Genomic DNA, 23,872 nt, shown 5'->3' with positions numbered 1-23,872 from the left:
TCTTTAAGAAAGGAGGAAGGCAGTAGAAAGAAAATTATAGAAACATAGAAACATAGAAAATAGGTGCAGGAGTAGGCCATTCGGCCCTTCGAGCCTGCACCGCCATTTATTATGATCATGGCTGATCATCCAACTCAGAACCCAGCCTTCCCTCCATACCCCCTGACCCCTGTAGCCACAAGGGCCATATCTAACTTCCTTTTAAACATAGCTAATGAACTGGCCTCAACAGTTTGCTGTGGCAGAGAATTCCACAGATTCACCACTCTCTGTGTGAAGAAGTTTTTCCTAACCTCGGTCCTAAAAGGCTTCCCCTCTATCCTCAAACTGTGACCCATCGTTCTAGACCTCCCCAACATCGGGAACAATCTTCCCGCATCTAGCCTGTCCAATCCCTTTAGGATCTTATACGTTTCAATCAGATCCCTCCTCAATCTTCTAAATTCCAACGAGTACAAGCCCAGTTCATCCAGTCTTTCTTCATATGAAAGACCTGCCATCCCAGGAATCAATCTGGTGAACCTTCTTTGTACTCCCTCTATGGCAAAGATGTCTTTCCTCAGATTAGGGGACCAAAACTGCACACAATACTCCAGGTGTGGTCTCACCAAGGCCTTGTACAACTGCAGTAGTACCTCCCTGCTCCTGTACTCGAATCCTCTCGCTATAAATGCCAGCATACCGTTCGCCTTTTTCACCGCCTGCTGTACCTGCATGCCCACTTTCAATGACTGGTGTATAATGACACCCAGGTCTCGTTGCACCTCCCCTTTTCCTAATCGGCCACCATTCAGATAATAATCTGTTTTCCTATTTTTGCCACCAAAGTGGATAACTTCACATTTATCCACATTAAATTGCATCTGCCATGAGTTTGCCCACTCACCCAACCTATCCAAGTCACCCTGCATCCTCTTAGCATCCTCCTCACTGCTAACACTGCCACCCAGCTTCGTGTCATCCGCAAACTTGGAGATGCTGCATTTAATTCCCTCATCCAAGTCATTAATATATATTGTAAACAACTGGGGTCCCAGCACTGAGCCTTGCGGTACCCCACTAGTCACCGCCTGCCATTCTGAAAAGGTCCCGTTTATTCCCACTCTTTGCTTCCTGTCTGCTAACCAATTCTCCACCCACACCAATACCTTACCCCCAATACCGTGTGCTTTAAGTTTGCACACTAATCTCCTATGTGGGACCTTGTCAAAAGCCTTTTGAAAATCCAAATATACCACATTCACTGGTTCTCCCCTATCCACTCTACTAGTTACATCCTCAAAAAATTCTATGAGATTCGTCAGACATGATTTTCCTTTCACAAATCCATGCTGACTTTGTCCGATCATTTCACCGCTTTCCAAATGTGCTGTTATCACATCCTTGATAACTGACTCCAGCAGTTTCCCCACCACCGACGTTAGGCTAACCAGCCTATAATTCCCCGGTTTCTCTCTCCCTCCTTTTTTAAAAAGTGGGGTTACATTAGCCACCCTCCAATCCTCAGGAACTAGTCCAGAATCTAACGAGTTTTGAAAAATTATCACTAATGCATCCACTATTTCTTGGGCCACTTCCTTAAGCACTCTGGGATGCAGACCATCTGGCCCTGGGGATTTATCTGCCTTCAATCCCTTCAATTTACCTAACACCACTTCCCTACTAACATGTATTTCGCTCAGTTCCTCCATCTCACTGGACCCTCTGTCCCTTACTATTTCTGGAAGATTATTTATGTCCTCCTTAGTGAAGACAGAACCAAAGTAATTATTCAATTGGTCTGCCATGTCCTTGCTCCCCATAATCAATTCACCTGTTTCTGTTTGCAGGGGACCTACATTTGTCTTTATCAGTCTTTTCCTTTTTACATATCTATAAAAGCTTTTACAGTCTGTTTTTATGTTCTCTGCCAGTTTTCTCTCATAATCTTTTTTCCCCTTCCTAATTAAGCCCTTTGTCCTCCTCTGCTGAACTCTGAATTTCTCCCAGTCCTCAGGTGAGCCACTTTCTCTGGCTAATTTGTATGCTACTTCTTTGGAATTGATACTATCCCTAATTTCTCTTGTCAGCCACGGGTGCACTACCTTCCTTGATTTATTCTTTTGCCAAACTGGGATGAACAATTGTTGTAGTTCATCCATGCAACCTTTAAATGCCTGCCATTATAGACCAGTTGGCCTGACCTCAGTGGCTGGGAAGATGTTAGAGTCAATTGTTAAGGATGAGGTTATGGATTACTTAGTGACTCAGAACAAGATAGGACAAAGTCAGCATGGTTTCCTTCAGGGAAAATGTTGCCTGACAAACCTGTTGGAATTCTTTGACGAGATTGCATGTAGGATAGACAAAGGAGATGCAGTGGATGTTGTATATTTTGACTTTCAGAAGGCCTTTGACAAGGTGCCACACATGAGGCTGCTTACCAAGTTAAGAGCCCATGGTATTACATGGTTAGAGCATTGGCTGATTGGTATGAGGCAGCAAGTGGAAATAATGATCATTTTCTGGTTGGCTGTCAGTGACGAGTGGTGTTCTGCAGGGGTCAGTGTTGGGCCCATTTCTTTTTATGCTGTATATCAATGATTTAGGTGGTGGCAAGTTTGCAGATACTATGAAGATTGGTGGAAGTGCAGGTAGTGTCAAGGAAACAGATAGGCTGCAGGAGGATTTAGACAGATTAGGAAAAAGCACAAGAGAGTGGCAAATGAAATACAATGTTGGAAAATGCATGGTCATGCATTTTGGTAGAAGAAGTAAATGTGCAGATTATCACCGCACTACAGGAAGGATGCGGATACTACAAAGAGTTCAGAGGAGTCTTACAAGGATCTTGCCTGGATTGGAAAGCATGCCTCATGAGAATAGGTTGAGTGAACTTGTCCTTTTCTCCTTCAAGCAACAGAGGATGAGAGGTGACCTGATAGCGGTGTATAAGATGATGAGAGGCATTGATCGTGTGGATAGTCAGAGGTTTTTCCCAGGGCTGAAATGGCTAACACGAGGGGACACAGTTTTAAGGTGCTTGGAAGCAGGTACAAAGGAGATGTTAGAGTGGTGGGTGCGTGGAATGCACTGCCAGCGACAGTGGCAGAGGTAGATACAATAGTGTCTTTTAAGAGACTCCTAGGTACGTGGAACTTAGAAAAATAGAGGGCTATACAGTAAGGAAATTCTCGCCAGTTCCTAGAGTAGGTTGCATGGTCAGCACGACATTGTGGGCTGAAGGACCTGTAATGTGCTGAAGATTTCTAAGTTTTATATTCTACATGGAACACTAATTCAAGATTCAAGATTGTTTAATGTCATTTCTAATGCACAAGTGTAACAGAGAACAAAATAATTGTTACTCTGCATCTGATGCAGAACAAAAAAAAACACAATAAGATAAAGAATACAGTAATAATGAAAAAAACACAATTAATATAAATACCTAAGATAGCTAAATACATAGTATGTCCATAAAGTGACACTAGGCACAGGAGAGTCTGTACATAAGGTGCCTGATAGGAAATGATAAAGTAGGGGTGATTGAAAGTATGGAGGTGTGGGTTAGTGGGTGGAGGTGGTGATCAGCTTTACTGCTTGGGGAAAGTAACCGTTTTTGCATCTGATAGCCCTGGCATGGATGCTACCTATCCTCCTTTCTGATGGGAGTGGGACAAACAGTCCATGAGTGGGGTGGATAGGATCCTTCATGATTCTACTGGCTTGTTGAAGAGCTAATGGAAGTAAATTCATGGTGATTATCTTGAATGACCCATGCCACTCTGAATGCTGATGCTGCCCCTCAGAATTTTATTCTAGTAAATTACCCACCACCAATAATCACTCTGTTTTTTCCTTGCTGTTTTAAAAAATATAACCTTCTGCAATCATCCTGCACCAGGTCACCATGCCTACAGGCAATGAGGATTGGTGCATAATTGTCAAAGCCACCTTTAAAGCCAATAGATCTTTTCATTCTATTTCTATAATTTCTAAGATTTTTACATTCTTCTTTCTTAATGTGAGTGCGTACAGAATTCTCTTTTCTGTGATAGCAGATGCAAAATATTTATTCATAATATTACACGTCTACTACTTGTGCACACTTAGCCTCCAACAGGATCTACTATTTATCTTGTTTTACTTATTTATTCTTCATGCATTCTTCTGACATTTTTTACTTTTGTCCTTTCTAATTTCTAGGTTTTCTGCTATGAGCTCTCTATACCCTTTTATAATGAGGTTGCTTTTTTCTTTATACTGCCTTCACTATGATCTTCACAGCTGTAGTTGTTTTCTCCCTTTCAAAGCGGGCATAGAAGGCGTTGAGTTCATCTGGTAGTGAAGCATCGCTGCCATTCATGCTATTGAGTTTCGTTTTGTAGGAAATAATGTCTTGCAAACCCTGCTAGAGTTGCTGTGCATCTGATGTAGCCTCAAAATTAAATATTATTTTTTGGAATTGTCTTATTATTGCCATGTGTACTGAGATACAGTGAAAAACTTGTGTTCCATCTATTATCTTATTAACAATCCATTTATAATATCAAACAGCACTATCTCTACTTTTCATTCAGTTGTTCTTTATGAGGCATTGATCATGTGGATAGTCAGAGGCTTTTTCCCAGGGCTGAATGACTAACATGAGAGGGCACAGTTTTAAGGTGCTTGGAAGCAGGTACAAAGGAGATGTCAGGGGTAAGGTTTTTACTCAGAGAGTGGTGAGTGTGTGGAATGGGCTGCCGGCAACGATGGTGGAGGCAGATACGATAGGGTCTTTTAAGAAACCCTGGATAGGTACATGGAGCTTAGAAAAATAGAGGACTATGGGTAACCCTGGGTAAATTCTAAAGTTAGTACATGTTCAGCACAACATTGTGGGCCGAAGGGCCTGTATTATGCTGTCGGTTTTCTATGTTTCTATCTGGAAAAGCCAAGAGAAACAATTTCAAACCCATAATCATTCAAAATAGAAATGCAACATTCAGGATGACATTAACAGCCACTATCAGGAGCACACAGAAGCCTTGTGTGAACGGTGGAAGGTGCAAACACCTCCCATGTTAGACATCTGCCTGCCTCAAGTACATCCTATCCCATCTGAGATAGTCTGCAGGTCCCATATTGTCCTCAGCAGCCACCTTGGAATCTATAGGTCTAGACTCACTACAAGTTATTCTTGACCCTGCGGACTGTCCAGGTGTGAATGAGAGAGAGGAACAGTAGTCCTTTGTACCAAAGGATGCCCATTAGAACAGTTTGTTTTTTAACCAATGTCATCACCTGTGTTGAAAACCTCATTAGAAAACTAATGCATCATTTTCTTATCACAACGCAGCCCTCAAAGAAGTCAAAGCATTAAAGCTGCACCATGGAAACTCAATTTCTGAATCCACAATAAACACTGGAAATATATTTGCCCTAGAAAGCCTTTTATTTCTCTATAGACAAGTGAGATTTGGCAGCTTCGTCGCCAAGTATCAATAGTAATAACAATATCTTACCTGTTATTCTAGATAAGATACAGGTGACATTTGATCTGCATGTGCAGCTGTAATTTATTTTTAAATAAATAAGCAATAAGAAAAATGATCCACAAATGTAAATTGGTATGAGCACACATGGCTATCTCCTATAACTAAGTCCTTTCAAAATATATATCACCATAATAATCTCTATGGAGACATAACATTTCTGATTATATTTTCATGACTTTCTGTAAATATTCAAATTTAAAGAGCTTAAAACTGAATTCAGTTAAGCAGTCAGTTTATATTAGAAATCAAATTAATTTTATGAGCTTCAAAATAAGAAAAAATATTCAACTGAGTTAAGATTTGGGGAAAAGATGCAGCAGGAGAGGGCAGAGCCAGGAAGATCGAGGCAGTTCTAATACCTGGATAATTTTTCATCATCTTTCTTGATGGCCTCTAATCCAAATCTGTTGAGAACTGTCAGTCCCTGACAACAAGATTTTGAGCAATGGAATGCCACAGGCTATAAAATTTGCCTTTATGGAAGGTCAAAAGGCATATTTAGGGGATATGCAAGTCCTTGGTGTCCTGTCTCTTGGTTCACTCCTAATCTATTAAGGACAATTTACGGAAAGCATTCCAAAACACTGGAGAAGTACCACCAATACTACCTCCTCAAAATCCTTCAAATTGTCTGGCAACAGGGGCAAACATCCCAAGCTGCAAGTCTCTGATCATAGTCAACCAGCTTCATTGAGAAGACGATATCATCTGCATACAGAACACTGGACTTCCTAATAAAGGCTTGCCCATGCTCTATGATGGAGGAATTTTTTTGGATATCTACAGAGCCTCCTTAAAAAAAACAGTATGATTTCAAAGTTGAGTCTATTGTTATATACATATTTACATTTATGCACAGGTGCAATGAAACACATCACAGGCACATTACATGATAGTTTCATGTGAATCTCTTTCCCAAAGTCCTCAAACTTGTAGTGAAGCATATAGAAAGGCACCAAGTTCTCTGAACCTGTCAATGGGAGCATGTGGAAGACCACCACAAACAGTGGAAGGAATACTTAACAATCCAATCAACCCAGTAAGTCTTCACCTGCCCTTCCTTCATTTTCAACACCTAGAGGCTGCCTAAGAAGAATATTCCATTATCTGTTTGTCCACTCCAAACTCTGCACTTTCACAGTGTTTAAGGTTCAAAAATGGAAATCCAAATACCTGTTTACTAGTAACTGCTCTCCTCTCTTCCCTATCTACTTGCCCCAATCACTGACTTTTTTTTAGTGGCTTTGAAAACTCCCGAATTTCAACATTTTTGGAAAACAGAACAGGGGAAGAATTTTTAAAAAATTCTCTGCTGCTTGCTTTCACGTAGGAAATGGTTACAAAAATAATTGATTGAAGTATTACAAAATAATATTTAATATATGCATTAAATTATTTTGTAACATCAGGACAGCACAGTGGTACAGCTTATAGAGCTGCTACCTCACTGATCTAGCTACTCAGGTTTATTCCGAATTCCAGTGCTGTCTACATGGAGTTTGTATGTTTTCCATGGGTCTGCAGTCTGCCTTTCAAGTGCTCTAGTTTCCTCCCAAAAGTATCCTCCAAAGATACATTAATTTGCCAATATTCCTGGTATGTAGGTGAGTGATAGAATCACGGGGAAGATAATGTGAATGCAAGCAATATAAAATGGTTTTTTTTGGTCAATATGAAATCAGTAGGCTCGTTTCTGTGCTCTATGACCCTAAACTATAGGAAACTTTAAGAATCTAAGAAGTAGAACAAGATTAGATCATACATGTCACAGACCCATTCTACTATTTGTCCAATACTTCAACACACTACACACTTGAGCATAAAACCAGCTATTTAACCATTGACACATCACTTATGCTTGCAAGAGATGGCGCTAATAACTACTTTTGCTCTTTCACTCCAGTCTTTCAGGAGCTTCTGGAAAAACATTCATTACGATTTTGGGAAGAAATGAACAGGTGCTTAATCGGGCTGTTAGATGTTAAAGGAAATGTAAGGAGAGAATTGTATGGGATAAAATGAGAGGTAATCATATGGAATATCCTTCCAAAAGGAGTGGAGATATCAACGTATAGCCTAGAATTTCAAGGAAGTGCTGGCATTATTGCATGTAAGTGCCACGAAGTTCTAGATGCTCACATGTAGGTACATAGTCATGCCCAAACATTCTGGCAGTATTTCCTTAAATGTCATTCAAAGTTAGTCTCCTGGAGTTCAGTGGTGGAGTGATAAGTTGTGGCTAGTCATCAGCATTAACACTGAAATGTTCCCCCAAACAACTTATGCTAGGTCTAACCTGGCATAAAACAGCAATTACAATTCATTTGACTTAAGAAGAATGTGACAGCTTTTTCAATTAAATTATTTTTAATTGTTTCAGTTATTTTCAATATTTTAAGCTCTATTGTGTTTTCTTTGTTTGCTTATTTTTTAAAATTAATAAAACATGCTAATACCAGAACATTTTCTCATGATCTTAATGTTTCTGAATACTATGAATGCTAACTATATTCTAAAATATTTACTGTGTTTTGTTAACTATAAAGTTCAGTTGCATCAAAGACCATGGCTTTGTCTGTCTTTTTTTCAGTATTTATATTGCTAACTCTGCTATAGGTTGCAAGAAGGGCCCGTTTAAGAGATGTAGGGATGGCAGGGAGTGTGCTGGGAAATCAAGATCTTGAAGGTCAAATACAGTTTTGCAATCAACTGAGAGGTGTTGTCAGGATTGTGGTTGTTTGCTGGACGGGTGATAGTAGGATTAGCAATGTGACTTGATGTCTGATGATAAGGAACTGTAAAGAATTCCATCGGGATATGCGAGCAGTCGAAAACTTAAATGATATTATCTATAGGATGATTCCTGTCCTGTACTCTTAAGACCACAAGCATAACTATTTGCAAGAGGATGCAGAATCTCAATGGCTCTTTGAGAACCACAGAGTAAATAGTTTTTTTCAATTTAAGTTTCTTTGAATAGCACATGTGAAGTAATATCAGGGGGCCCCAATCATGTAAAAATGTTTATCAAAACTAATGAATTATTACAGCTACATTGGAATAGACAGGACGATAAAAAAATTTGTTCATTTCTGTGAGGTAAATGCAGGAAATTCATACAATTTATTTGAACTTGAGCCAGATAGATGCCATTTAGAGGACTGTCACATCTGGCACAGTACTTGTGAAATTTTGAATTTAGCCCTAATTAGTCAGAGACCAGAAGTTCATGACCAACTTCCACATAAATAACAATAAGTGCTGATAGCCACTTCATTATTTCTAACATAAAATCATATGCATATGATTTGGTCCAGAAAGCCTTTTTGATGGTTGCAGTGCAAAAATAATATTTGTATGTTTTCAAGTTTTCAGTGTTTGACAATTCATTTAATACCATCTCTATTTACTCTAATATAATTTTTGATTATGATTTTTCATTTATTGTATTTGCTGTGTACAAGTAAAGCAATCCATTCTGCTCCAAAATTGCTCAGTTCATGCATCATCACTTCTATCTTTTTCTCTCCATAACAGGTACACACCTGTCAACAAACGGACCCTATAGAAACAAGTGTTTATAATGTAGAGAAAGCAGAATATGTCAGCAGCTGACAAAACAAATTGAAGCTTTAGCATGGAAAGAGCTAAGGGTGCATTATATTTTACAATACCAAAGCTGAAAGTTCAGCTCATAAAGAAATGCAAACAAAATAGCTACCTTGCCCGTTGAAGATGTTGTATTTCCTTTAGGTAGCAGTCAAATTTACCTCACCTGTTCAGATAATACAGTTCATAATGCAGCTGCTGTTTCCATCTTTCACAATAGAAATATATATTAACAAATATTGAAGTAATACAGTTATTATATAAAATTGTTTCTAATTGCTAAACAAGTTAATAGATGTTATAAGTCATATATCATAAACTTAAGTGCAAGATACAAAATTCCATCTTTAATAAAAAAGTTTGCTTGTAATTTTTAAGCGTAACAATTCATTTGTACCTAATATACTGTAGCTCATGCAGCTACTATTAGGCTTAACCAGTAAAATTAGCCAAAACCAGAAATCCAAACTAAAACTTAGCTTGACCTCTAGAAAAGTAGTCTGCCTATGCCAGATGGCAAGCTCTTATTTTGCACCTTGAACCCTTTGCCCTCACCAGAAGAAACAAATTTCCATTTAAATAGCTGTCTATTTTGGTGAAAAGGAGCCTTTTGTCAGGGCAAAGAGTTGAAAACTGTATAAAAATGACAAAAAGAGTCCTATTCCAGTCATAATAGAGTTATTAATTGCACTTAAGAACACATGAAATCTGCAGAGATTTTTTCATATGCACTCTCCAAAGTATTGTAGTCTATATTGCGTCAATTTCTACATCAGGCAACTTTCTTCTGTTTGTAGTCTTTGTTCGTCCTTTCCTCTTTTATGTATCTCTCTTATAGTGTTCATTCATGAATGTTTTTCTTAAAGATATTTATTTGCTTAACTTCTCTTTACCTTACATTACTTTGTTACATATTGCAGATATTTTTCTAAATAGCAAGAAATTATCATCCCTTTCATATTTTGATGTCATATACCAAGGCTATACCAATAAAAATTCTGTTAACTTTAGCTTAAAAAGCTCCTTCAACGTACAATAGTATTTTGTACAAAATTTGTTAAACAATTATATTTGAGTGAAACCCATACGTCTTTTTCAAAATCAATTATTATGTTTTCTGTGATATAGAATTAAACTCATATTATTCATAGATAATCAGTTTATATTAATTATTGCATTGTTTTCAATACAGTTGTTTATTTATCATTAATTCATGAACTTGTTTATTACTGAGATTGAGACAAAGCATTCTAATGGCTCTGGAACCTGCCTTTCACCTAACCTATTGCATCAAGTTTACAATATTAGCCTTCTCCCATCTCTCAGCTTTAATCCAAAATGCACAAGATTCTCTAATTTCTATTCTGTTTTCCACTTATACCCTCTGTAAACTGATTTTGTACATGAGACTTGCCTCCCGGTCCTACCCACCACTCATTTTCACTTCCTGATCTCCATAACACCTCTCTCCTCAGATACAGTTCTTCTCGCATTTACCTTCAATGCCCCTCTCCTCATACAATTATCTCCTGTGTCACAGAAAACTACTCTTGTATCTTCAGCTTGGAAAATAAATTTGACATTTCCCTAGATTAACTTAAAAAACATGCATGATTTTGTTGCAGCAATATACAAACTGCAGTGCATCAATCAGTACCTGGGTTCTTCCAGCAGGTTTTTTTGGCCTCCTCTAGATTCCTGAATCTGCAGTCTCTTGTGTCTTGACTTTGTTGGGATCAAACTATAAATTAGTCAGATCAATGGAAGATACTTCAATTTTCAATGACGCAACATTGAACAATCATATGAAAATGTTTCCCTCAAAATAGCTGTGGATTTAATTAGAGTATGAATTAATCAATGTGTTTGAAGTATATAGTGTTTAGAGATTAAACATCTTGCATTTGAGAAAGTTTTATATAACTCTTCATTCAGTATCTATTTGACCCTGAGCTGAGTTTCTAGCCAAATATTCTCACCATCATAAAATCGGCCTATTTACACATTTGCTCTGTCTCAGTCCACCTTTTGCTATTACTTACCTCAAGTGTCAGTTATGATCTCCTGGCTGTTTGAGATAATCCATAGATCATGCCATAAAAGCGTAGACTTCCAATACACATGTGTAAAATTGCGCCGAGTGAAAAACTGATATAGTCTTCTTGGCAACTTGAAAAGACTAATAGCAAATTAATTTAAAGTTACTGGGCTATATGCCAAATTATTTTACAATACACGGGTTTCTCAGACAGACCACTCCATTTCCAACCATCATCTTCACAGAAAATAATGATAATAGCTTTTGCAAGCAAAGAAATCTGAAACAATGCCAGGAGCTCAAATAGAACATTTATGAATCTAATACCTTGTACCTAAAATCTGATATTATTCAAACCCTATCATGTAATTGAGTTTAAAGTATGCAAACATTATAATTAACCAATTTTTAAACTCTATAAAAACTCTTGTTTAAAAATTGGAGTGTTCTGGAGCAAGAAACGAATGTTGGAGGAATTCAGCAGGTTAGGCAACATCTGTGGAAGCAAAGGAATAGTCGGCATTTCAGATCAAGCCCCTGCATCAGGACTTCATTCTATCAAGCAAACAACTTAAATTATGTATGCACTATCAAATCAAAATACAATTTCATATCTGAAGTAAATAGGAAGCTATTTAATCCTACAAAACCAAATAATATAAATATTTGTATTCATGGTGACATTGAAAATAAAACACTGTCAATGTCATTTGCATGTTAAAGTAAAAGAAGGATTCCAACCCACACATTTGTAACTCTTATGCTCTGTCCAGTAGGATTAGTGACTCATGGTAAAATAAATATTTTGTCCTCTTCTGAAAACTCATTAATTTCTACAAGAGATTATCACTTAAGTTTATCATTCAGAGCTATTTCTTCCGACTACAGATGGAAGAAAGTGAACAAGCTTCCAGAGAGCTGTCTGAATCCTTAAAAGAAAAGGAAACTCAATTAATTCATCAGATGGAAATCGCATCTCTGCTGAAGCAAGTACCTATAGTTGAGAAGGAAGCTCATCCAGTGGAGGTAGAAGTATTAAGTAAAAGTTTTCTGTTAACAGCTTGGGTCGGGTTATGGCCGGAATAGAGAAGAAAAAGATGCACAATGAATAGCGCTGTAAAAACAAATTAACTTCGTTGATAAATAAGTTACAAAGCAACGAAGATGCTGGGAATTTAAGATAAAATCAGAAAATGTTAAAAATTGTCAGTAGGTAAGGCAGTTTCCACTCACTTCTGTATTATTATGAAAGATAAAAGCATCCTGGAAATAATGGGGAATGTTTAATGAGGAACTCAGGACAATGAAATTAACAAAAATGACTATGAGAGAAAATAACGATAATAGAGGTAATAAATTTCCTGAACCATATGGTTTTGAAGGAGGCTGCAATGGAGATGGTTTGGTGCACTGGTTGTTTTCTTCAAATATTTCACAGATTTTATAATGGTAACAATGCAATCCTCTATTTCAGAAAAGAGAGAGATAAAAATGGAACTAAAGGCCATCAGGCTACATAGGTATTGGTGAAAATCTTATTAAGGAAGTGATAATGAAGCACTTGGAAAATAATTGTAGGATTAGGAAGAGTCAACATGGAAAGAAAATATGCTTTTTTGATTCTGTGAAAGGTCTTTGAGCTTGGAACTAGCATAATAAATAAGTGAATCAGAGTAAGTAGTGTACTTGGACTATCAGAGGACTACCACACAGATGGTAGTAAACAGAACAATACAGTATTGAGAGTAAAATTTTCATTTTCAAAGACTGTGACTGGTACGGTGGTTCAAGGACTGATGCTGAAGCCCCAGCTGTTATAGTCTATGTCAATGATTTGCACGAGGGAAACAAAGTATGATACATCCAAGTGTGTTGATTACTTACTATGACAGTGCAGCAAGTGAGAAGGATTCAGAGAGATTTCAAAGAGCTCAAGCTTATATTGGACACTCTTGGAACAAAGCAGGAGGCCATAGACAATTTGATCAGAAGAGGAGTACAATGGAAAATGAAAATGGCATGCAACCAGAAGCAATGAGCCCCTGTGAGCTGAACATCAGTGCTCTACAAGGCAATCACTCAATCTGCATTTTTTTCCAATGAAGAGGAATAGCCAAGTATTACACCTCCTGCATAGGGATCTGCCTCTTTTTCTTTTTTATGCTCAATTTTTTTCCCCAGCTCCAGTGAAGGGCCATTGACTTGAAAGTTGTTCAATAGTGACTGCTGTAGTACCTTAAGCAGCATCTGTGTAAGCAATCAAGATTCTGCAATATGTTGGGGATGGTGGAGAAAAGCTGGTCAATATAGAGAAGTGCAAGGCTGGGATGGGATAGGATCTGGTAGATGATGTGCAGAGAGGGGAATGATGGAGGCAGATTGGGAAGGGGTAATAATGGAAAAGGTGAGCGAAGTGAGAGAATATTAGTGGCTGACTGGAATGAGAAAAGAACATATTGGGAGTGTGTTACCTGAAATTGGAAATATTAATTAGATTTACCATTAGATTTTAATTCAGCCAAATGAAATATGAGGTATTATTCTTCTAGTTTGCATTTGGCTTTTCCGTGGTAGTGGAGAAGGCCAAGGACAAAATGCTTATTGTGGGAATAGGATGGGAAGTTGAAATGCAACCAAAAACTCAAGATGGCCATTGTAACAGACCATAGGTGCACTGCAAAACTGTCACCTAGTTTAAGGTTGGTCTTACCAATATAGAGGCCACTTTGGGAACACTGAATGAAGTAGGCCGGGTTAGAGAAGCTCAATATGAATTTCTACCTAATCTGGAAAGATTACAGAGACTTGGCTGGCACCAGGGCAGGAATAGATTCTCAATATTCCTGGATTTCAGTGCTTTTAGAAGGGATAGAGAGGGCGTAAAAAGGGGAGGAGGGGTGGCATTACTGGTCAGGGATACTATTACAGCTACGGAAAGGGTGGGTAATGTAGCAGGATCCTCTTTTGAGTCAGTATGGGTGGAAGTCAGGAACAGGAAGGGAGCAGTTACCCTATTGGGGGTATTCTATAGGCCCCCTGGTAGCAGCAGAGATACAGAGGAGCAGATTGGGAGGCAGATTTTGGAAAGGTGCAAAAATAACAGGGTTGTTATCATGGGTGACTTTAATTTCCCTAATATTGATTGGCACCTGATTAGTTCCAAGGGTTTAGATGGGGCAGAGTTTGTTAAGTGTGTCCAGGACGGATTCCTGTCACAGTATGTGGACAGGCCGACTAGGGGGAATGCCATACTAGATCTAATACTAGGTAATGAACCAGGTCAGGTCACAGATCTCTCAGTGGGTGAGCATCTGGGGGACAGTGACCACCGCTCCCTGGCCTTTAGCATTATCATGGAAAAGGATAGAATCAGAGAGGACAGGAAAATTTTTAATTGGGGAAGAGCAAATTATGAGGCTATAAGGCTAGAACTTGCGGGTGTGAATTGGGATGATGTTTTTGCAGGGAAATGCCCTATGGACATGTGGTCGATGTTTAGAGATCTCTTGCAGGATGTTAGGGATAAATTTGTCGTGGTGAGGAAGATAAAGTATGGTAGGGTGAAGGAACCATGGGTGACAAGTGAGGTGGAAAATCTAGTCAGGTGGAAGAAGGCAGCATACATGAGGTTTAGGAAGCAAGGATCAGATGAGTCTATTGAGGAATATAGGGAAGCAAGAAAGGAGCTTAAAAAGGGGCTGAGAAGAGCAAGAAGGGGGCATGAGAAGGCCTTGGCGAGTAGGGTAAAGGAAAACCCCAAGGCATTCTTCAATTATGTGAAGAAAAAATGGATGACAGGAGTGAAGGTAGGACCGATTAGAGATAGGGTGGGAAGATGTGCCTGGAGGCTGTGGAAGTGAGCGAGGTCCTCAATGAATACTTCTCTTCGGCATTCACCAATGAGAGGGAACTTGATGATGGTGAGGACAATATGAGTGAGGTAGATGTTCTGGAGCATGTTGATATTAAGGGAGAGGAGGTGTTGGAGTTGTTAAAATATATTAGGACGGATAAGTCCCCGGGGCCTGATGGAATATTCCCCAGGCTGCTCCACGAGGCGAGGGAAGAGATTGCTGAGCCTCTGGCTAGGATCTTTATGTCCTCGTAGTCCACGGGAATGGTATCGGAGGATTGGAGGGAGGCAAATGTTGTCCCCTTGTTCAAAAAAGGTAGTAGGGATAGTCAGGGTAATTATAGACCAGTGAGCCTTACGTCTGTGGTGGGAAAGCTGTTGGAAAAGATTCTTAGAGATAGGATCTCTGGGCATTTAGAGAATCATGGTCTGATCAGGGATAGTCAGCATGGCTTTGTGAAGGGCAGATCGTGTCTAACAAGCCTGATAAAGTTCTTTGAGGAGGTGACCAGGCATATAGATCAGGGTAGTGCAGTGGATGTAATCTATATGGATTTTAGTAAGGCATTTGATAAGGTTCCACAAGGTAGGCTTATTCAGAAAGTTAGAAGGCATGGGATCCAGGGAAGTTTGGGCAGGTGGATTCAGAATTGGCTTGCCTGCAGAAGGCAGAGGGTTGTGGTGGAGGGAGTACATTCAGATTGGAGGATTGTGACTAGTGGTGTCCCACAAGGATCTGTTCTGGGACCTCTGCTTTGCTTCATTTTTATTAACGACCTGGATGTGGGGGTAGAAGGGTGGGTCAGCAAGTTTGCAGACGACACAAAGGTTGGTGGTGTTGTAGATAGTGTAGAGGATTGTCGAAGATTGCAGAGAGACATTGATAGGATGCAGAAGTGGGCTGAGAAGTGGCAGATGGAGTTCAACCCGGAGAAGTGTGAGGTGGTACACTTTGGAAGGACAAACTCCAAGGCAGAGTACAAAGTAAATGGCAGGATACTTGGTAGTGTGGAGGAGCAGAGGGATCTGGGGATACATGTCCACAGATCCCTAAAAGTTGCCTCACAGATGGATAGGGTAGTTAAGAAAGCTTATAGGGTGTTAGCTTTCATAAGTCGAGGGATAGAGTTTAAGAGTCGCAATGTAATGATGCAGCTCTATAAAACTCTGGTTAGACCACACTTGGAGTACTATGTCCAGTTCTGGTCGCCTCACTATAGGAAGGATGTGGAAGTATTGGAAAGGGTACAGAAAAGATTTACCAGGATGCCGCCTGGTTTAGAGAGTATGCATTATGATCAGAGATTAAGGGAGCTAGGGCTTTACTCTTTGGAGAGAAGGAGTATGAGAGGAGACATGATAGAGGTGTACAAGATAATAAGAGGAATAGATAGAGTGGATAGCCAGCGCCTCTTCCCCAGGGCACCACTGCTCAATACAAGAGGATATGGCTTTAAGGTAAGGGGTGGGAAGTTCAAGGGGATATTAAAGGAAGGTTTTTTACTCAGAGAGTGGTTGGTGCATGGAATGCACTGCCTGAGTCAGTGGTGGAGGCAGATACACTCGTGAAGTTTAAGAGACTACTAGACAGGTATATGGAGGAATTTAAGGTGGGGGCTTATATGGGAGGCAGGGTTTGAGGTCGGCACAATATTGTGGGCTGAAGGGCCTGTACTGCGCTGTATTATTCTATGTTCTATGTTCCATTATTTAGGAACCTTGATAGGAATAAGGGAGAAAGAGAAGGGACAAGCATTACACCATCAGCAGTTGCAGAGGGAAGTACTTGGGGATGGGAAGGGAGGAGTAGGAAGGGGTGATCAGACCATGCAGTCACAGAGAAAATGGACCTGGCAGAAAGAGGAAGATGTGACTGATCATGGGATCTTGTTTGAGCTGGCCAGGGAGAGAGGGGATGAGACCATACTCAAAGGAAATGAAGGAAATCCATGTCAAGGCCCCATCAGCTATGAGAGGGAAGCCATATTTCTAGAAGTAGGAGGGCATTCAGAAGTCCAATAGCAGAAAGATTCATATTAAGAACAGATGTAGAGGAGAAAAAAAAACTGAAAAAAAAGGATAGAGTCCATACAGAAAACTGGGTCGAAGGAGATTACAGGAGGAGTCGGTGGATTTATAATACATATCAATGGCCACTTCACCTCCTGAAGTAGAGACAGAGAAATTTAGAAAAAGAAAAGAGGTATCAGAGATGGTCCAGGTGTGTTTGGTGGCAGGATGGAAGTTAATAGCAAAAGTGATAATATTGACAAGAGTGTTGGAAGCAACATCAAAGCAATTGTTGAACTAGTGGAGAAGAAGTTGGGGAGTGTGCTAGCATAAGCCTGGAATAGTGTCTGTTCCACATAGTCAACAAGGTCAGGCATAGCTGGGCCTTTTGTGAGTGCCTATGGCTACACTTTTGATTGGGAGGAATCAAAAGAGAACTTTTTGAGGGGAAGAACAAGCTCTGCCGGACAGATGAAAATGCTAGTAGAGGAGAACAGGTTGGATCGTTGTTCCAGAAAGAACCAGAGAACCCTAAGAATTTGCTGATAAAGAATTGAGGTGTATAAAGACTGGACAATCATGGTAAAGATGAGATGGTTAAGACCAGGGAATTAGAAGTTATCAAATTGTTGAAGGGCGTAAGAGATATTCCAGGTGTAAATAGGAAGGTACTTGACAAGTGGAGACAGGGTAGTACGAATCAGAGATAGGTTCCATGGTGCAAGAGCAGACAGAACAATGTAAAACTGTTCGTGGATGCAAAGGATAGAAATCGATAGTGCAAGTTAGGGGCAATCTCAAATTGGAAGACAGTGGAAGGGAGATGTCCTGATCTGATGGGAGGCAGGGAATTCATGTTTGTTCATGGGATCGTAATTAGGCTAAGGTATGAGAGGGATCTTCCATTTAGCCTCTGCAAGATAGAGATTAGTGCACAACACCACCATCCTTGTCTACAGGTTTGGTGATGTCAGGATTGGTCCCAATTGAACAGAATTCTGTGTTTTCAGAGGCCATAGGTTTAGAAGGGATGACAAGATGGAGTCAAGGCAGTTGATGTCATATCGGCAATTGAAAATAAAAAAGAAAGGGTGAAGGGGCAGAAGAGGGAGTCCATGTGGAGAGGGAATGGAGACCAGAGAAAAGGTCATCAGCGGGGATGAAAATTCCCTGCTGAAGAAATGTTCATGGAGCTAGAGGTGGTGTAAGAAGAGCTCAATATAATGTTGGGGCTATAACTCATTGGGGTGTAGGTGTAGGGGTACGAAGTTGAGGACTCTGCTGAGGACTGATCACAGTCTTTGAGTGGGGGAGGTTGGAGTGAGGGATAGTGAAGACACTAAGACTAGAGGTGAGGTGCAGGGTATGGATAGAGAAGGACAGAAGCCTCAGGGATGGGTAATTGAGGAGGGAGGTCAGTGAAGAGAGGGGTAGGAGAAGTGTCATGGTGGTATTAGGAATAGGGGTAAGATAGGAAATCAGAGGAGGGTGTGGAAGAGTGGATGGGTTTATGGGAGGGGAAAATGGAGAACAGTGATGTGGTGAAGAGTGAGGAGGCCTCATGGAACATCAGGGGTCTAGTTCTCGAGCAAGAATTGAAAATTTAACTCTCTTTCTCCACTGATGCTGACTGACTTGTTAAGTAATACTGAGTATTGACAACATTTCCTCTTCTTACTATGGAAGAATAAATTTGTAACTTTGTTGAAAATGTATACAAACATAGACATGCTTGTAAATCATGTAAATCCGATTTTATTTCAAAAGAGCTTATGTATGTTGTTGAGTAGTTTTTTGTAGAACATGTCAGAAAACAGTTTTTCTTTTTCATATTTATTCATAAAAGGAAACTGAGCCCGTGAATAGTGATGAAATCATTGAAGAGCTAAAAAGTCTCAGGAAGAAAGACAGAGAGCAAAGAAAAATTATAGAAGAGTAAGTGTCCTAAAATGCTATGAGAAGAATGCACATCAATAACAAAACTCTTCAGAGGAGAAATTAGTTGTTAATGCATCCAAGAGCATTAACATCCAATGCAATCTTCTTTGCATATTTAGTTCCATTACTTCCATTGGAATCAAATAACAGAATCATTGGCTAATAACTTTTAACGTGCAGTGAAAGAAATTTCTCTCCATTTAGAACTCATAATTTGTTAAGATGTTTTCACTGTTTTATTCTACACTTCATGTAGCTATTTCATGACCATGTTGCTGCATTAACTATGACGCCCAGAATAAAGAGAACTTATTTCAGGAGAGTTATTCCAAATAATGCATATGACAGAAAATGTATTTAGCAAAGTTAGTTAACAGCTGTCCACATTATTGATCACATATATTATAGATTTCAACATGATTTTAAATTTGTTCAAAAGCTCAGTACCCACAATAAGAAAATTATTCACGTTTATATGCTGTTGAGTTTAGAGTATAGTGAATTAGTGAATCAATTTTTTTTCACGTTTTCTGGTTTATGGTGGAAATGCAGCAGTTAAGTTACTGGGCCAGTAATTGAGAGATCATAGAGTCATAGTCTCATTGAAAGATACAACATGGAAACAGACCCTTGGGCCACTGTCCGTATGGAAGATCAAGGATTCATCCATTATTCCACAACAATTCCATTTTATTTTCCTTGCCTTCCCATAAACTCTCCAACCCAATCACTCTCCATCCCCTGGTGCCACCATTCACTTACATTCAAGGGGCAATTTACAGGAGCCAATTAACCTACTAATCCACACAATCACAAGGAGGTGTGTAAACTTTCCACATACAGCTTCAGAAGTCAAGGTTTACTAGTTTGCACTATTGTGTGGACTTACAATTCAAACAAACATCAGAGTTCAAATCCTACCAAGCTAGCTGTGGAATTTCAATTCAAAATAATAATACTGAATTAAAAAAATGATGACAATAAAAAGTAGCAGATTGTTGTAATAAAAAAAACCTCAGGTTCACTAATGCCCTTCAGGGAAGAGATTATGTTTATGGTTGACGCTCAAGAAGCTTAGCAAGCCACAGTTAGGATGGCTTTGCTAAGGATGCTCAGATCCTAATAAGTAAATAGAAACATAGAAACATAGAAAATAGGTGCAGGAGTAGGCCATTCAGCCCTTCGAGCCTGCACCGCCATTTATTATGATCATGGCTGATCATCCAACTCAGAACCCCGCCCCAGCCTTCCCTCCATACCCCCTGACCCCCGTAGCCACAAGGGCCATATCTAACTCCCTCTTAAACATAGCCAATGAACTGGCCTCAACAGTTTCCTGTGGCAGAGAATTCCACAGATTCACCACTCTCTGTGTGAAGAAGTTTTTCCTAATCTCGGTCCTAAAAGGCTTCCCCTTTATCCTCAAACTGTGACCCCTCGTTCTGGACTTCCCCAACATTGGGAACAATCTTCCTGCATCTAGCCTGTCCAATCCCTTTAGGATCTTATACGTTTCAATCAGATCCCCCCTCAATCTTCTAAATTCCAACGAGTACAAGCCCAGTTCATCCAGTCTTTCTTCATATGAAAGTCCTGCCATCCCAGGAATCAATCTGGTGAACCTTCTTTGTACTCCCTCTATGGCAAAGATGTCTTTCCTCAGATTAGGGGACCAAAACTGCACACAATACTCCAGGTGTGGTCTCACCAAGGCCTTGTACAACTGCAGTAGTACCTCCCTGCTCCTGTACTCGAATCCTCTCGCTATAAATGCCAGCATACCATTCGCCTTTTTCACCGCCTGCTGTACCTGCATGCCCACTTTCAATGACTGGTGTATAATGACACCCAGGTCTCGTTGCACCTCCCCTTTTCCTAATCGGCCACCATTCAGATAATAATCTGTTTTCCTATTTTTGCCACCAAAGTGGATAACTTCACATTTATCCACATTAAATTGCATCTGCCATGAGTTTGCCCACTCACCCAACCTATCCAAGTCACCCTGCATCCTCTTAGCATCCTCCTCACTGCTAACACTGCCACCCAGCTTCGTGTCATCCGCAAACTTGGAGATGCTGCATTTAATTCCCTCATCCAAGTCATTAATATATATTGTAAACAACTGGAGTCCCAGCACTGAGCCTTGCGGTACCCCACTAGTCACCGCCTGCCATTCTGAAATAAAGAAGAAAAATCAATAGGAGGCTTTCAATATGAATCAGAATCAGGTTTAATATCACTGGCATTGGTCGTGAAAATTGTTGTTCTGAGACAGCAGTACATTGCAATACGTCATAATAAAAACACTCTAAATTACAATGCGAAGTGTATATAAATAAATTAAATTAAATAAGTACTGTAGTGCAAAAAGAAAGTTAAAAATGTAGTGAGACAGTGTTCATGAATTCATTGTCCATTCAGAAATCTGATGGTGGAGAGGAAAAAGCTGTTCCTGAAACATTGAGTGTGTGGCTTCAGGCCCTTGTACCTCCTTGACAGTCGCCATGAGAAGCAGGCATGTCCTGGGTGATGGATGCTCCCTAAAAAATGAATGCTGCCTTTTTGAGGCATTGCCTTTTGAAGATATCTTGCACGTTGGGGAGGCTAGTGCTTAATATGGAGCTGGCTGAGTTTATAACTTTCTGCAGCTTTTTCTGATCCTGTGCAATTCCCCCCTCCCCCCTCCATACCCTCATGCCAGACAGTGACACATCCAGTTAGAATGTTCTGCACCGTACACCTGTAGGAATTTGTGAATGTCTTTGGTGACATACCAAGTCTCCTCAAACTCTTAATGAAATATAGTAGCTGCCATGCCTTCTTTGTAATTGCATCAATATGTTGGTCCTAGGGTAGATCTTCAGAGATGTTGACGACCAGGAACTTGGAACTGCTCACCTTTTCCACTATTGTGTTTTTCAGTGGATGGTCGGTAAATTGCTACCTAAATTGCCCGCAGGATAGACAAGTGTAAGAATATAGGAAGAGTTGTTGAGTTACTTGGAAAATTAGTGGAGGAATGAGATTACTTTGTGAGGTGGCATAGCCTTGATGGGACAAATGGCCTCCTCTAAATTGTAAGGAAATAGGGAAATGATTTCAATCTTAGATGCAGGTTTGAAAGTGTCTTGCATGAGGTTTCAACAGTTGTTATAGTTGATCGGACTGATAAAGGTTAGTTTGATTGGTTTAAATTTAAAGTTCATCGATTCTGAGGAAACACGGAAACATAAAGTATAAGCTAGTGTAGGGCATTCAGCTCTTTGAGCTTCTCTACAATTTAAATGGTATATCTCAACACCATTTTACTTCTCTCCCCATAGGTTTAAGGTAAGGGGTAGGAGTTTGAAGAAGATTTTTTTCATCTAAGAGGTGACAGAAATCTGGAATGTGCTGCCTGAGGGATGGTGAAGGCAGTGACTCTCACAACATGTAAGCCGTATCCAGAGAAGCACATGAATCACTGTGACATTTAAGGCCATGACTCATTAGTATAGACAGGCATTCAACAGTTGCATGAATGTGGTCAAAGGGCCTTTTGCTGTTCAAGCTCTATGGCTCTGCAACCATTTGGTGTCTTGTTTCTAGTCATCTACCTCCTTCCATAATGTATTCACAATTTGATCTCCACAGCCTTCTGTGGTAGAGTTCCACAGGTTCAGGACTGTCTGAATAAAGTCTCAAATACCATAGCCCATATCTTGAGACCATGAAACCTCATTCTAGATTTGCCAGCCAGGAAAAACATCCTCCTCATATCCAACCTATCTAGCCCATAAGAATTTTGTATTCACTTAAGTTCAGAAGAATGAAATACCTATTTCATTCTGCTAAATTCTTGTGAATACAAACCTAGCTTACTTAATTTCACCTCATACATCAGTTCCACCTTCCTAGAAAGTATGCACCTGTACTCAAAGTATTTTGTCATGAAAGCTAACATACCAATTACCTACTAAACTGCAAAATGGTAATGCTGTTAATGGAATATATAATATGAATTTTGGGAGGCAGTGAATCAGGGGACAGCCATTTAATCCCTTGAATCTTCTCTGCCATTGAATATTATTCCTGATCTCTGGTCTAACATTTTAATCCCTTAATATACTTCCATAGCTTAGGTTAACAAAAAATTCAAATTTAAAATTAATAGTTGACCTATTGAGTTGCAAAGGTGATTTCTGCTATTTTGTTTGTAGAAATGTTTCCTAAAAGACTTGGGACAAAATTTTTACCATGTCCTCAAATACATGGCCAGATTCTGATGTAACTCCATTTACAAGTTTGCATGGGACACCACTGCCGTGGGCCGGATCTCAAACAACAATGATACAGAGAACACGAAGGAGATAGAGCGCTTAGTGGTGAGGTGTCAAAACAACAATCTCTCCTTCAGTGTTAGCAAAACAAAAGAGCTGGTCATTGACTTCAGGAAGTGTTGTGGAGTATACTGAACTATCTGCATTAAAGGTACTGAGGTGGAGGTGGTTGAGGGCTTCAAGTTCCTATATATAAATATCACCAACAGTTTGTCCTGGTCCAGCCACATGGCTAAGAAAGCACACCGCCACCTCTACTTGCTCTGAAGACTAAGGAAATACAGTGTGTCCCCTATGATGCTCAACTGTTTTACAGATGAACTACAGAATGCATCCTATCCAGATGCACCATAACTTAGTAGGGCAACTGCTCTCCCCAAAACTGCAAGAAACTATAGACAGTAGTGAACACAGTGCAATTTATCAGGAAAACCAGCCTTCCCTTCATTGACTCTGTCTATGAAGGCACAGTTTCTGCAGCCTCAGGAAAATTGCCAATGTAATCAAAGGCCCCCCCACCCCAGTAATAAGTTCTGGGAAATATACCACCAGGCTCAAAGATACTTCTATTCTCCTGACA

The 23,872-nt window shown here is 39.8% G+C and overlaps 1 protein-coding gene across 1 annotated transcript in view; it reads left to right on the top strand.

Annotated features, from left to right (window-relative positions):
• Positions 1-23,872, top strand: part of c3h10orf67 (chromosome 3 C10orf67 homolog) — a 138,894-nt gene that overhangs the window by 99,313 nt on the left and 15,709 nt on the right. Inside the window, exons 12-13 of the mRNA XM_063042508.1 lie at positions 12,058-12,195; positions 18,879-18,967. Of these exons, the coding sequence (XP_062898578.1) occupies positions 12,058-12,195; positions 18,879-18,967 (227 nt within the window). The remainder of the gene's footprint in view (positions 1-12,057; positions 12,196-18,878; positions 18,968-23,872) is intronic.

The sequence above is a fragment of the Mobula hypostoma genome, chromosome 3, assembly GCF_963921235.1.
Source record: "Mobula hypostoma chromosome 3, sMobHyp1.1, whole genome shotgun sequence".
NCBI lineage: Eukaryota > Metazoa > Chordata > Chondrichthyes > Myliobatiformes > Myliobatidae > Mobula > Mobula hypostoma.
This window is presented reverse-complemented; position numbering and strand designations above follow the sequence as displayed.